The following is a 14,251-nucleotide window of genomic DNA, read 5'->3' on the forward strand; positions in this document are numbered from 1 at the left end:
GCAAGGTAAAGCCAGCAAAGTCCGATCAAGGATAGTCCGAGGGTCACCAATGAGGTAGATAGTAGTTCAGCACCGCTCTCTGGTTGTGGGAGGATGGTTCAGTTGCCTGATAACAGCTGGGAAGAAACAGGTCTCGAACCGAAACATCACCCATACCTTCTCCCCAGAGATGCTGCCTGTCCCGCTGAGTTACTCCAGCCTTTTGTGTCTATCTTTAGCAGAAGCATCTTTACTGATTTTCATAGAATTCCGTCCAAACACCCAAACTAAAATGTTTAAGAAGGAACTGCAGATGCTGGAAAATCGAAGGTAGACAAAAATGCTGGAGAAACTCAGCGGGTGCGGCAGCATCTATGGAGCGAAGGAAATAGGCAACGTTTCGGCACAAAACATTGCCTATTTCCTTCGCTCCATAGATCCTGCTGCACCCGCTGAGTTTCTCCAGCATTTTTGTCTACCCTGAATCTGGAGGTGAGCGTTTTCACACTTGTGTACCTCTTGCCTGTTGGGAGAGGGGAGAAGAGGGAGTGGCCGGGGTGCGTCTGGTCCTTGATTATGCTGCTGGCCTTGCCGAGGTGTGAGGTGTAGATGGAGCCAATAGAAAGGAGGTTGGTTTGTGTGATGGTCTGGGCTGCGTCCACAATTTACTGCAATTATTTACAATTTCTATTTGGTTCTCTGTTTCTTGCTCACCTGCATCCCCCTGCACCTATTGCACCTGTTTCTTGCTCACCTGCATCCCCCTGCACCTATTGCATCTTGTGGGACTACTTGGGAAGTGAGTAGTCATTCAAATTAAATGCACAAAGGTCTAGAAAATAATATGCTTGTGAAAAGATGCACTCAAATGGCTTCACTGGGGACCTCTTGCAGGTTTGTACTGATGCTGATAACAAGGTTTTTATGCAGACACCTCGTTCAAAAAACTCATGCTCTTCAAATAAGCCAGCTGTGATATTTAGTTTAGTTTGGTTTGTCCAGCAGTTGAGTTGCTGCCTCACAGCGCCAGAGACCCAGGTTCGATCCTGTCTACGGGTGCTGTCTGTACGGAGTTTGTACGTTCTCCCCGTGACCTGTGTGGGATCTCTCCGAGATCTCCAGTTCCCTCCCACACTCCAAAGACGTACAGGTTTGTAGGTTAATTGGCTTTGGTATAATTGTAAAATTAGTCTTCCGTGCGTGTAGGATAGTGTTAGTGTGCGGGGATCGCTGGTTAGCGAGGACTCTGTGGGCCGAAGGGCCTGTTTCCGCGCTGTATCTCCAAACTAATTAAAAGGAACCATTAAAAATGTATCAAAATCATTTTCCAAAGAAAATGGCATTTGGTTATCAATATAGCCAGGATTTTGCTATAAATGCCACCATAAGTGCCTTTTCATGCCTTTTTGATGATTTCACCAAGATAAAGCCTTTGGCATGATCGAGTGCCTAAATCAGCTTTTTTTGCCATTTTGCTGAAAGGTCATGTTATTTTCTCGAGTTGCACTGTGATTACAATGACTTTTTCTATGTTGACACGTTAATATCAATGTTATTATTAATGTGTTAACATAGTATAACTTACAAGAAAACTTCCACCACCGGGGCAAAACCGGGCGCGCCACCGTCGGTCGTTCACTCGTTCGTGCCGCTGCCCGCTGGTTCAGTCTTCTCCAAGATCTATTTAAGAAAGAACTGCAGATGCTGGAAAAATCGAAGGTGGACAAAAAATGTTGGAGAAACTCAGCGGGTGAGGCAGCATCTATGGAGCAAAGCACTAGGCGACATTTCGGATCGAGACCCTTCTTCCGACTGATGTGGGAGGGGCTGGAAAAAGAAAGGAAGAGGCGGAGACAGTAGGACTAGAAGGAGAACTGGGAAGAGGAGGAGGGAGAAGACAAGAACTATCTAAAATTAGAGAAGTCAATGTTGATACCGCTGGGGTGTAGACTACCCAAGCAAAATACCCAAGCTTGTCTCCTCACTACATTCACTGCTGGCTCCAGTCGCAAATCTGAGTTTTCGAGAGATCTGTGCAAGGCATTCATTGATGCTGGAATTCCACTGTGGAAATTGAAAAACAAATCTCTCAGAGATTTTTTAGAGATATACACAGAGGAACATATGCCAAGCGAGTCATCATTACAGAAACATTATGATGACAGTAACTTCAACATTGTTGTGCAGAAAATTAGAGATGAAGTTGCATGCAACAAAATATGGATCTCAATAGACGAGACAACCGATGCCATGGGGAGATATGTTGCCAATGTGGTCATCAGTACACTGGAGGCAGGTCAACCATCAAAGGAGTATTTGTTGACATCGGAAGTATTGGAGACGTCAAACAGCTCAACTATTGCTCAGTTGTTTATATCTTCACTTGCTGTACTTTGGCCAGGAGGTATAAAACACGAGAATGTTCTTCTGTTTATGACTTAAAGTTTTATTCCCCAAAATGGTGCATTTGACATGCTTAGCTCACGGACTCCATAGAAATGCCGAGCACATATGTAGCCTGTTTCGAAATGTCGATCGCCTAGTTTCCAATGTCAAGAAAATCTTCCTCAAAGCACCGTCACGTGTGTAGTTGTTGAAGGAAATGGCCCCCGAGGTTCTGCTACCTCCTCAGCCCGTTTTGACTAGGTGGGATACATGGCTCTCTGCTGTACTCTACTATGCTGCAAATTTTGAAACGATAAAATAAATTGTCAACTGTTTTGAAGAAGAAGAATCTGCTGCAGTCAGGATCGTCAGCGAAATCATGCAGAAAATGTCCCTCCACCGCGACCTTGTATTTATTGCTTCCGATTTTGCAAACTTCCCACAAGCTATCACTTCCCTTGAGAAACGTGGCGAAACATTAGTGAATAACTTGCAGGTTTTCAACAAAGTAACTGACGATATTCGTAAAGCCCTGCGATGTAGGTAAAGTCATACAAGAAAAATGTGAGAGTGTAATTTTAGCTAACAAAGATCTTGCAGAAATACAAGACACAGCTAAAGTTCTCAAAGGCAGTTGGAATGCACAAGATATCGACATGAATAGAGCCTGTAGCTTGTTTCGGGTATGCACCAGTGACCTCAGCTGAGGTAGAAAGAGGTTTTTCACAACTGAAGCATTTTCTGTTTGACAGACAGCATAGTTTAACACCAGATAATTTGAAAAAAATGCTAGTAATTATTTGCAACCAGGCACCTTTGGTCAGTTAATGTAGTATACATTTATATTATCATTTTTAACCATACTTTGGTGGTGGAAATAAATGCCGTGTATGCCTTTTTTTTGTCAATAAATGCCTTTTTTCATTACTTTTTAATAATTTTATTATGCGTTTTTGCCTGCCTATTTCAGAGTTTTTTACTGCCTAAACATCCTGGCTCTAGTTATCAAGGTTTTTTCAAAAACGTTTTAGTGTGCAATGGTGCATCCTGCTATTTGCATTTGGTTTGGTTGTTATTTGTTTGAAAATAAGAAAATTGATAACATACCTCCAGGGAAAGTGAAGGACAATTAAATAAACCAATATTTATTTTCATCAAATTCCTGTCAAATTCAATTTCTTTTAGCTGTCTCCAGCTGGATTAAGTATAGGGGTTCAAAAAAAAATCTACCACCTTTTTTTGTATTTGAAGACTGCTTGCAAAAAGTAGATAAATGGATGATCAAAGTTAGATATTCAAGATTAAGGGGCACAGTTATACTATTTTGTCGTTTGGAGGTTCCATTGCAATGAGGTTGGGCAACTCTCCCTCTTTGTCTCTGCCTCCCCCCTCTCATCATGTCCCTCCCTGCCTGCCCCCTGTGCCACCCACTGTCACCACCCCACCCACCCCCCACCCCTCTCCGCCACTCCATGAGATTCAGAAATCGGTGGTGCAAAAGGTCTTTGGAGTGCTAGTGTCGGATTCCCATAAGGTTAGTTTTCAGGCTGAGCCAGAAGTAACCAAGGCAACCGCAATGATAGCATTCATTTCGAGAGAACGAGAATACGAAATGCAAAGCTGAGGCTTTATAAGGCGCTGGTCCAGCCACATTTGAAGTATTGTAGGTAGACAAAAATGCTGGAGAAACTCAGCGGGTAAGGCAGCATCTATGGAGCGAAGGAAATAGGCGACGTTTCGGGTCGAAACCCTTCTTCAGAAGTATTGCAAGCGGTTTTGAGCCCCATATCGTAGGAGTGATGTATTGGTGTCGGAGAGGGTCTGGAGGAGGTTTAGGAGAATGCATAATTCCGACCTGAAATGTCACCTATCCACGTTCTCCAGAGATGCTGCCTGGCCCGCTGTGTTACTCCAGCACTTTGTGCGTTTGGTTTTGGCCAGCCAGCATCTGCAGTTCCTTGTGTCTACATACTAGGGGGTTGTGTATGTTTCCATTCATCCAATGGCTATTTAGTTTAGTTTAGAGATACAGCACGGAAACAGGCCCTTTGGCCCACCGAGTCCACTCCGACCAGCGATCCCCGCACACTAACACTATCCTACGCACAGGAGAGACAATTTAACATTTATACGTTTACACCAAGCTAATTATCCTACAAACCTGTATGTCTTTGGAGTGTGGGAGGAAACCAAAGATCTCGGAGAAAACGCACGTGGGTCAGGGGGAGAACGTACAAACTCCGTACAGACAGCACCCGTAGTCGGGATCGAACCCGGGTCTCTGGCGCTGCAAGGGATGTTGGGCAGCAACTCTACCACTGTGCCACAGAAGGCTGTGGAGGCCAAGTCAATGGGTATTTTTAAGGCAGAGATAGATAGATTCTTGATTAGTATGGGTGTCAGGGGGATATGGGAAGAATGCAGTAGAATGGGGTTAGGAAAAGGAGAGATAGATCAGCCGTGATTGAATGGCGGAGTAGACACGATGGGCCAAACGGCCTCATTCTGTCCCCCATCACTGATGAATGTAGTCCGGTCAACTTACTTTAGACGTCATTTTTGCCAGCAGGTCCTGCAGATCCATGATGCCTTGGACCAGGTTAAGGAAGTCACTGCAAGTCGGGCATGCTCCAGGGTGGCAAAGATAAAGAAAGGACAAACAAACGTAAGTACATCTCGAGACGGCACAGAGGACAATACCGACGACTAATCACAACCATAATCGAAGAGCAGGCAAATAAAATGCTGGAGAAACTCAGCGGGTGAGGCGGCATCTATGGAGCGAAGGAATAGGTGACGTTTCGGGTCGAGACCCTCCTTCAGACAGGGAGTGGTGAGTCTCTGGAACTCTCTGCCACAGAAGGCAGTTGAGGCCAGTTCATTGGCTATATTTAAGAGGGAATTAGATGTGGCCCTTGTGGCTAAAGGGATCAGGGGGTATGGAGAGAAGGCAGGTACAGGATATTGAGTTGGATGATCAGCCATGATCATGTTGAATGGCGATGCAGGCTCGAAGGGCCGAATGGCCTACTCCTGCACCTATTTTCTATGTTTCTATGTTTCAGACTGGTGGAAGACTGTGGGACCCCCCGCAGACATCTTCCCGCCCCCCCACCCCCACATCAGTCTGAAGAAGGGTCTCGACCCGAAACGTCACCTATTGATGCTGCCTCGCCCGCTGAGTTTCTCCAGCATTTTTTGTCCACCATCGATTTTTCCAGCATTTGCAGTTCTTTCTTAAGCATAATTGAAGAGCATGTATTCGCTTTAGCCGGTTTCCATAGCAATAGCATTCTGCTCTGCAATGTGGCTTAAAAACAATAGATAAGTTACGTTGGCACGAGCGATATAACATCACACGCTTTCAATTTGGCTGGACAAGATATCCACAGCAATGTCGAAACAAGCCCCCATTTGTCACGATGGAACCCGCTTGAAAGCACACATTGCTCAAATTGATATTCCTGCACCATCTCCATTCATTCCCCTGGTGGCAAGTTGTCAACAGGATTTTATTTAAATGCAGCCGCTGATTTATTCTCAGGCTGTAACCATGTTCTTATCCACTGAAAGGCAACATTTCTGAAGGGTTTCTGCTTGTAGGCTCAATAGGTCCCATAAAAAAAATCAGGTGTTTTGTAAATAGTTTTTATTTCAACAGCCTTGGTTTATCAGATGTTGTATCACGATGGTTTAGTTTGGAGATGCAGCGCGGAAACGGGCACTTCGAGCCTGCACCGCCATTCAATATGATCATGGCTGATCATCCAACTCAGTATCCCGTACCTGCCTTCTCTCCATATCCCCTGATCCCCTTCGCCACAAGGGCCACATCTAACTCCCTCTTAAATATAGCCAATGAACTGGCCTCAACTACCTTCTGTGGCAGAGAATTCTACAGATACACCACTCTCTGTGTGAAAAATGTTCTTCTCATCTCAGTCATGAAAGACTTCCCCCTTATCCTTAAACTGTGACCCCTTGTTCTGGGCTTCCCCAACATCGGGAACAATCTTCCTGCATCTAGCCTGTCCAACCCCTTAAGAATTTTGTAAGTTTCTGTAAGATCCCCCCTCAATCTTCTAAATTCTAGCGAGTACAAGCCCAGCCTATCCAGTCTCGGATCAACCATAATCAGGCAGTTCCTGCCTTCTCCCCATATCCCCTGACTCTGCTTTCTTTAACAGCCCTATCTAGCTCCCTCTTGAAAGTCTCCATCGCCCTCTGAGGCAGAGAATTCCACAGACTCACAACCCTCTGGGTGAAGAAGTGTTTCCTCGTCTCCATTCTAAATGGTTCACCCCTTATTCGGAAGCTGTGGCCCCTGGTCCTGGACTCCCCCCCCCCCAACACCGGGTCCGCGCCGACCAGCGATCCCCACACACTAACGGCATCCTACAAACACCAGGGACAATTGCCAATTATACCAAGCTAATTAACCTGCAAACCTGTACGTCTTTGGAGTGTGGGAGGAAACCGGAGCACCCGGAGAAAACCCACGCAGGTCACAGAGAGAAGGTACAAACTCCGTACCGACAGCACCCGTAGACAGGGTCGAACCTGCGCCTCTGGTGCTGTGAGGCAGCAACTCTACCGCTGCACCGCCTTGCCGCTCATGAAGCGACATGGAGGCCGAAGAAATGGAAGCATGCACTTCTTAAACGGTACAATAGTCCCTGCCTCAACTACCTCCTCCGACAGCTAGTTCTTTACACCCATTACCCTTTGTGTGATAAACTTATTAAAACAGATTCCTATTAAAAAAACAATTCCCTTCACCTTATGCTTCTCGATTCCCTTACACAATTCAGTTCAGTTTAGTTTATTGTACCAAGGAGCAGTGAAGAGACTCGGTGCGTCTATCCGATCTATTTCTCTCATGATTTTATACACCTCTATAAAATCACCTCTATAACATATTGCCCATTTCATAGAAACATAGAAAATAGGTGCAGGAGTAGCCCATTCGGCCCTTCGAGCCAGCACCGCCATTCAATATGATCATGGCTGAACATCCAACTCAGTATCCTGTACCTGCCTTCTCTCCATACCCCCGATCCCTTTAGCCACAAGGGCCACAACTAACTCCCTCTTAAATATCGCCAATGAATTGGCCTCAACCACTCTCTGTGACAGAGAATTTCAAATTCAATGTACTATTTTATACTATGGTAAACGTATCATGGAGAGATGGGGTTAGGAGGGAGAGGTAGATCAGCCAGGATTGAATGGTGGAGTAGATTTGATGGGCCGAATGTCCTAATTCTACTGCTATGACCTTATTGTTAGCGTGGCGACATCTCAAGGCAGAGCAAGCAACTTGCTAGCAAGAGTGGGACATGGTGGAGAAAGAACTCTCCTCCCTGTACAGCTTTGAGATGATTAATATTTAAAATTGTGAATCATGAAATCTTAATTTTGATACGCTGTTTAAAAATTGATGCTGGCATATGTACCCCTGACATTAAACAAGACGTGTAGCAGAGACGTCATTTTTCAGCTCGCTACGTCTCTGCATCTGTACTAACGAGGCGTTCTGCCTTAGAGACAACTCGCCTCATTCCAGCATCCTGCAAGCCGTCTCCTCAGTGTAGGACGGAACCGCAGGTGCTGGTTTCAACCAAAGATAGGCTATTGGAGGAGCAGCACCTCATATTTCGCTTGGGTAGTTTACACCCCAGCGGTATGAACATTAACTTCTCCAATTTCAGGTAGTCCTTGCTTTCTCCCTCTTTCCCCTCCCCTTCCCAGCTCCCCCACAGCCCACTGTCTCCGCATCTTCCTTTCTTCTTCCCACCACCCCCCGCCCCCACATCAGTCTGAAGAAGGGTCTCGACCCGAATCGTCGCCTTTTTCCTTCGTTCCATAGATGCTGCCTCACCCGCTGAGTTTCTCCAGCATTTTTGTCTACCACAAAAAGCTGGAGTAACTCAGCGAGAAAGGCAGCGTCTCCAGAGAGAAGGAATAGGTGACGTTTCAGGTCGAGGCACTTCTTCAGACTGGTCAGGGATTAAGGAAACAAGTGATATAGACGGTGAATATCCTAATTTGAGGAAGGACATTCTTGCTATTGAGGGAGTGCAGCCTAGGTTTACAAGATTAATTCCCAGGATAGCGGGACTGTCATATGCTGAGAGAATGGAACAGCTGGGCTTGTACACTCTGGAGTTTAGATGAATGCAAGGGGATCTTATTGAAACATATAAGATTAAGGGTTTGGACACGCTGGAGGCAGGAAACATGTTCCCGATGTTGGGGTAGTCCAGAACCAGGGGCCACAGTGTAAGAATAAGGGGTAAGCCATTTAGAACGGAGATGAGGAAACACTTTTTCTCACAGAGAGTTGTGAGTCTGTGGAATTCTCTGCCTCAGAGGGTGGTAGAGGCTGCTTCCCTGGATGCTTTCAAGAGAGAGCTAGATAGGGCTCTTAAAGATAGCGGAGTCAGGGGATATGGGGAGAAGGCAGGAACGGGGTACCGATTGTGGATGATCAGCCACGATCACATTGAAGAGCAGGGCTGCTCGAGGGGCCGAATGACCTACTCCTGCACCTATTGTCTATTGTCTATTGGGATGGGCTGCATCTCCGGAGCGAAGGAATGGGTGACGTTTCGGGTCGTGACCCTTCTTCAGACTGGTTAGGGACAAGGGAAACGAGAGATATAGGCGGTGATGTGGAGAGATAAAGGACAATGAGTGAAAGATGTGCAAAACAGCAACGCAGGTTTGGGGAAAATAACCTATTGGTGGTGAGAAACGAGGTGTCAAGAATTGGCTCATTAACAAGAAAAGGCACTTGTGATTCTGTAGCGGCAGACATGTTAAGTATATTACTCCAGTGATAAGTGTCAGTGCAAGAGACCCTCACAATTTGAGCAGTGCCTTGCGCTGAATACCAACACAACAGCTTCCAAATAATGCTACTGTGTAAGATTGTGTCCTGATCCGCGTGTCACGGTGCCAGGCGGAAGAGGGTTTTGCCCGAGCCGGATGCTCGCCCCTTTACAAGTGTTGTATGGTAGCTATTAGAATATTTGTAGCATCGTTGTTTGATGATTTTGTAATATGGCGGTGGGCATGTCACCAGGGTTTTGTTTTTTTTTGGTCTTAGTATCGTGTGAAATTAAATCAATTATTTTTTGATACAAGGAGAAAAAAAACTGTGTAAGAACTGTGTAACTGAGTGTGTGGAATAGGGAGGCAAGCAAGGATCAGAGGGATGTGACCCAGATGGGACGAGTGTAGATGCGGCATGTTGATGAGCATGGTCAAGTTGGGCTGAAGGGCCTGTTTCTGGACCTCCGACTCTCTCCCACTCTGTCTGACTATAAAATCATGAGAGGGAGGGCAGATCGGGTAGGTGCACAGAGTTTGAGAAAGAACTGCAGATGCTGGAAAACTCGAAGGTAGACAAAGAAAATGCTGGAGAAACTCAGCGGGTGATGCAGCATCTACGGAGCGAAGGAATAGGCAACGTTTCGGGTCGAGACCCTTGTACAGACTGGTGTGGGGGTGGGGCGTGGGGGGGGCAGAGTCTCTTGCCCAGAGTAGGTGAATCGAAGACCAGAGGACAGATGTTTAAGGGACATAGAAACATAGAAACATAGAAAATAGGTGCAGGAGTAAACCATTCGGCCCTTCGAGCCTGCACCGCCATTCAATATGATCATGGCTGATCATCCAACTCAGTATCCTGTACCTGCCTTCTCTCCATACCCCCTGATCCCTTTAGCCACAAGGACAACATCTAACTCCCTCTTAAATATCACCAATGAACTGGCCTCAACTACCTTCTGTGGCAGAGAATTCCAGAGATTTACCACTTTCTGTGCGAAAAATGTTTTCCTCATCTCGATCCTAAAAGATTTCCCCCTTAACTGTGACCCCTTGTTCTGGACTTCCCCAACATCGGGAACAATCTTCCTGCATCTAGCCTGTCCAACCGCTTAAGAATTTTGTAAGTTTCTATAAGATCCCCCCTCAATCTTCTAAATTCTAGCGAGTACAAACCGAGTCTATCCAGTCTTTCTTCATATGAAAGTCCTGACATCCCAGTAATCAGTCTGGTGAACCTTCTCTGTACTCCCTCTATGGCAAGAATGTCTTTCCTCAGATTAGGAGACCAAAACTGTACGCAATACTCCAGGTGTGGTCTCACCAAGACCCTGTACAACTGCAGTAGAACCTCCCTGCTCCTATACTCAAATCCTTTTGCTATGAATGCTAACATACCATTCGCCTTCTTCACTGCCTGCTGCACCTGCATGCCTACTTTAATGACTGGTGTACCATGACACCCAGATCTCCCCCTTTCCTAATCGGCCCACCATTCAGATAATAGTCTACTTTCCTGTTTTTGCCACCAAAGTGGATAACCTCACATTTATCCACATTATACTGCATCTGCCATGCATTTGCCCACTCACCCAGCCTATCCAAGTCACCTTGCAGCCTCCCAGCGTCCTCCACACAGCTAACACTGCCCCCCAGCTTCATGTCATCCGCAAATTTGGAAATGTTGCATCCAATTCCCTCGTCCAAATCATTAATATATATTGTAAATAGCTGGGGTCCCAGCACTGAGCCTTGCGGTACCCCACTAGTCATTGCCTGCCATTGTGAAAAGGACCCGTTTACTCCTACTCTTTGCTTCCTGTTTGCCAGCCATTTCTCTATCCACATCAATACTGAGCCCCCAATACTGTGTGCTTTAAGTTTGTATACTAATCTCTTATGTGGGACCTTATCGAAAGCCTTCTGAAAGTCCAGATATAACACATCCACTGGTTCTCCCTTATCCACTCTACTAGTTACATCCTCGAAAAATTCTATAAGATTCGTCAGACATGATTTACCTTTCATAAATCCATGCTGACTTTGTCCAATGATTTCACCACTTTCCAAATGTGCTGCTATCCCATCTTTAATAACTGATTCTAGCAGTTTCCCCACCACCGATGTTAGACTAACTGGTCTGTAATTCCCCGTTTTCTCACTCCCTCCCTTTTTAAAAAGTGGTGTTACATTAGCTACCCTCCAGTCCTCAGGAACTACTACAGAATCTAAAGAGTTTTGAAAAATTATCACTAATGCATCCACTATTTCTGGGGCTACTTCCTTAAGTACTCTGGGATGCAGCCTATCTGGCCCTGGGGATTTATCGGCCTTTAATCCATTCAATTTACCTAACACCACTTCCCGGCTAACCTGGATTTCACTCAGTTCCTCCATCTCATTTGACCCCCGGTCCCCTGCTATTTCCGGCAGATTATTTATGTCTTCCTTAGTGAAGACAGAACCAAAGTAGTTATTCAATTGGTCTGCCATGTCCTTGTTCCCCATGATCAATTCACCTGTTTCTGACTGCAAGGGACCTACATTTGTTTTAACTAATCTTTTTCTCTTCACATATCTATAAAAGCTTTTGCAATCAGTTTTTATGTTCCCCGCCAGTTTTCTTTCATAATCTATTTTCCCTTTCCTAATTAAGCCCTTTGTCCTCCTCTGCTGAACTCTGAATTTCTCCCAGTCCTCTGGTAGGCTGCTTTTTCTGGCTAATTTGTATGCTTCATCTTTTGTTTTGATACTATCCCTGATTTCCCTTGTTATCCACGGATGCACTACCTTACCTGACAGGGGAAAAGATTTAATAGGAATCTGAGGGGTACATTTTTCACACAAAGGGTGGTGGGTGTATGGAACAAGCTGGAGAGGGCAGTGCAGGCTGGTTCTCTGGTTGCTTTCAAGAGAGAGTTAGATAGGGCTATTAAAGATAGTAGAGTCAGGGGATATGGTGAGAAGGCAGGTACAGGGCACTGATTGTGGATGATCAGCCATGATCGCATTGAATGGCGGTGCTGTCTCGAAGGGCCGAATGGCCTACTCCTGCACCTATTGTCCATTGTCCATAGTTGCTGCCTCACAGTTCCAGAGACACCGGTTCGATCCTGACCACAGGTGCTTGTCTCTACATTCTCCCTGGGACCGAGTGGGTTTTCTCATGGTACTCTGGTTTCCTCCCACACTCCAAAGACGTACAAGTTTGTAGGTTAATTGGCCTGGTGTCATTGTAATTTGTTCCTAGTGTGTGTCATACAGTGGTAGCGTGCTGGTCGGCGTGGACTCGGCGGGTGGAGCGAAGGACCTGCCTTTGTGCTGTATCCCTGAACTAAACGCATTATTCCTATTACATAACGCCGCCCATTCCTTCGCTCCATAGATGCTGCCTCACTCGCTGAGTTTCTCCAGCAATTTTGTCTACCTTCGATTTTTCCAGCATCTGCAGTTCTTTCTTAAACACACGACATAAACTGCAGTCAACCTTGTGAGAAACAATTCTTGTGCAACACTGCCTGCTAAAACACCATCCTTCAAACAAAATCAGTGTTTGCAGCAAGGAGCTGTGAGAAATGAAGAATTATACTGCAATATCAGAATTCAGTCGAAATTCATGCAAACTATTTCAAGGATGATTTTCTTGTTTATTTCTGACCAGTTACTAAAAACAAAAACAAAGGTTCATTTTTATTTGATAAAAAGGACATCTGCGGTGATATCTTGCAAATGAAACGGAGTTCTAATCTTAAAAGAAAGCCACCAAAATTGATAGAACATTAACATTTAAATTGAAAATGGTGGCCGTGTTTGCGTTGAAGGGAAAAGCAAATCATTTCCATGGCTTAGATGTTTGCATCAATAGGTACGATACGATTCCCTTCACGAGGTGTTTGAGGATAGTTCAATGCAATACTCCTTAACATCTCAAGTGACGGACAAAAGTGACAGAGTTAGTTAACAACCGTTGCAGGAAGACGAGCTTTTCTACAGCGTGTGAATGCAATACAGAGCAGGTGAATTCTACAGGTAAACTAGCAGGGCTGAATTTTGACAAGCTGAGTGGGACTGTTAAGGGCCTGTCCCACTTAGGCGATTTTATAGGCGACTGCCGGCGACCAGGCACGGAAATCGCTATCAAAACATGGGGGGGACAGGGGGGGACAGAATTTATTGGCGGGCGCACACACACACACACACACACACACTCGCGCACAAACACGCACAAACACACACACACACACACACACACACACACACACACACACACACACACACACGTACACACACAGAGCTTCGGAGGCTTCAGCCGTGGGCCATATGGACAGTAATCAGTGACGGGTGCCGGCAGTCGCCGATAAAATCGCGTTAGGCCCACAGCCAGAGCGGAGAAGCAGCGCAAACCTGCACATCATTGGAGTGTGGGAGGAAACCGGAGTTCCCAGAGAAAACCCACGCAGGTCGCGGAGAGAACGTACAAACTCCGTACACATCTCCCTGCAGCCACAGAGGCTCCAGAGAAAAAAATCCAACTTTGATCCAAGTTCATCTGAGGTCAGGATTGAACCCAGGTTGGTGGAGTTGAAGGAGTTAGATCCTTTAGCCAGAGGGTGGTGAATCTGTGGAATTATTTGCCACAGAAGGTTGTAGAGGCCACGTCAGTGGATATTTTTAAGGCAGAGATGGATAGATTTTAGGTTAGTTTAGGTGTCAGAGGTTATGGGGAGAAGGCAGGAGAACGGGGTTAGGAGGGAGAGATAGATCAGCCATGATCGAATGGGCCGAATGGCCTAATTCTGCTCCTATCACATGATTTTATGAGTATTTCTAAGTGTTGAGGAAGCCACACTCTTCGCCACCTGTACTTGTACCTGCAAGTAACTGCACACCTGCAGCTTCTTGGGGCTTGGCTGGACCGGGCGCAGTTCCAAGAACCCACCGCACGTGGACCGCACGTGGACCGCACGTGGCCTACAGCAGTGGAGGACACCACGGCTACCCTTGACCAGGCCGACCCTGCAACGCCACCTGGACAACAGACCTTCATGGTCAG

At 46.0% G+C, this 14,251-nt stretch overlaps 1 protein-coding gene across 1 annotated transcript in view; it reads right to left on the bottom strand.

Moving 5' to 3' along the window:
* The window catches only part of LOC116984381 (protein kinase C-binding protein NELL1-like), a 170,965-nt gene that overhangs the window by 56,926 nt on the left and 99,788 nt on the right, over positions 1–14,251 (bottom strand). Inside the window, exon 7 of the mRNA XM_033038539.1 lies at positions 4,910–4,992. Within this exon, the coding sequence (XP_032894430.1) occupies positions 4,910–4,992 (83 nt within the window). The remainder of the gene's footprint in view (positions 1–4,909; positions 4,993–14,251) is intronic.

The sequence above is a fragment of the Amblyraja radiata genome, chromosome 20 (assembly GCF_010909765.2).
Source record: "Amblyraja radiata isolate CabotCenter1 chromosome 20, sAmbRad1.1.pri, whole genome shotgun sequence".
In the NCBI taxonomy this organism is placed as follows: Eukaryota; Metazoa; Chordata; class Chondrichthyes; order Rajiformes; family Rajidae; genus Amblyraja; species Amblyraja radiata.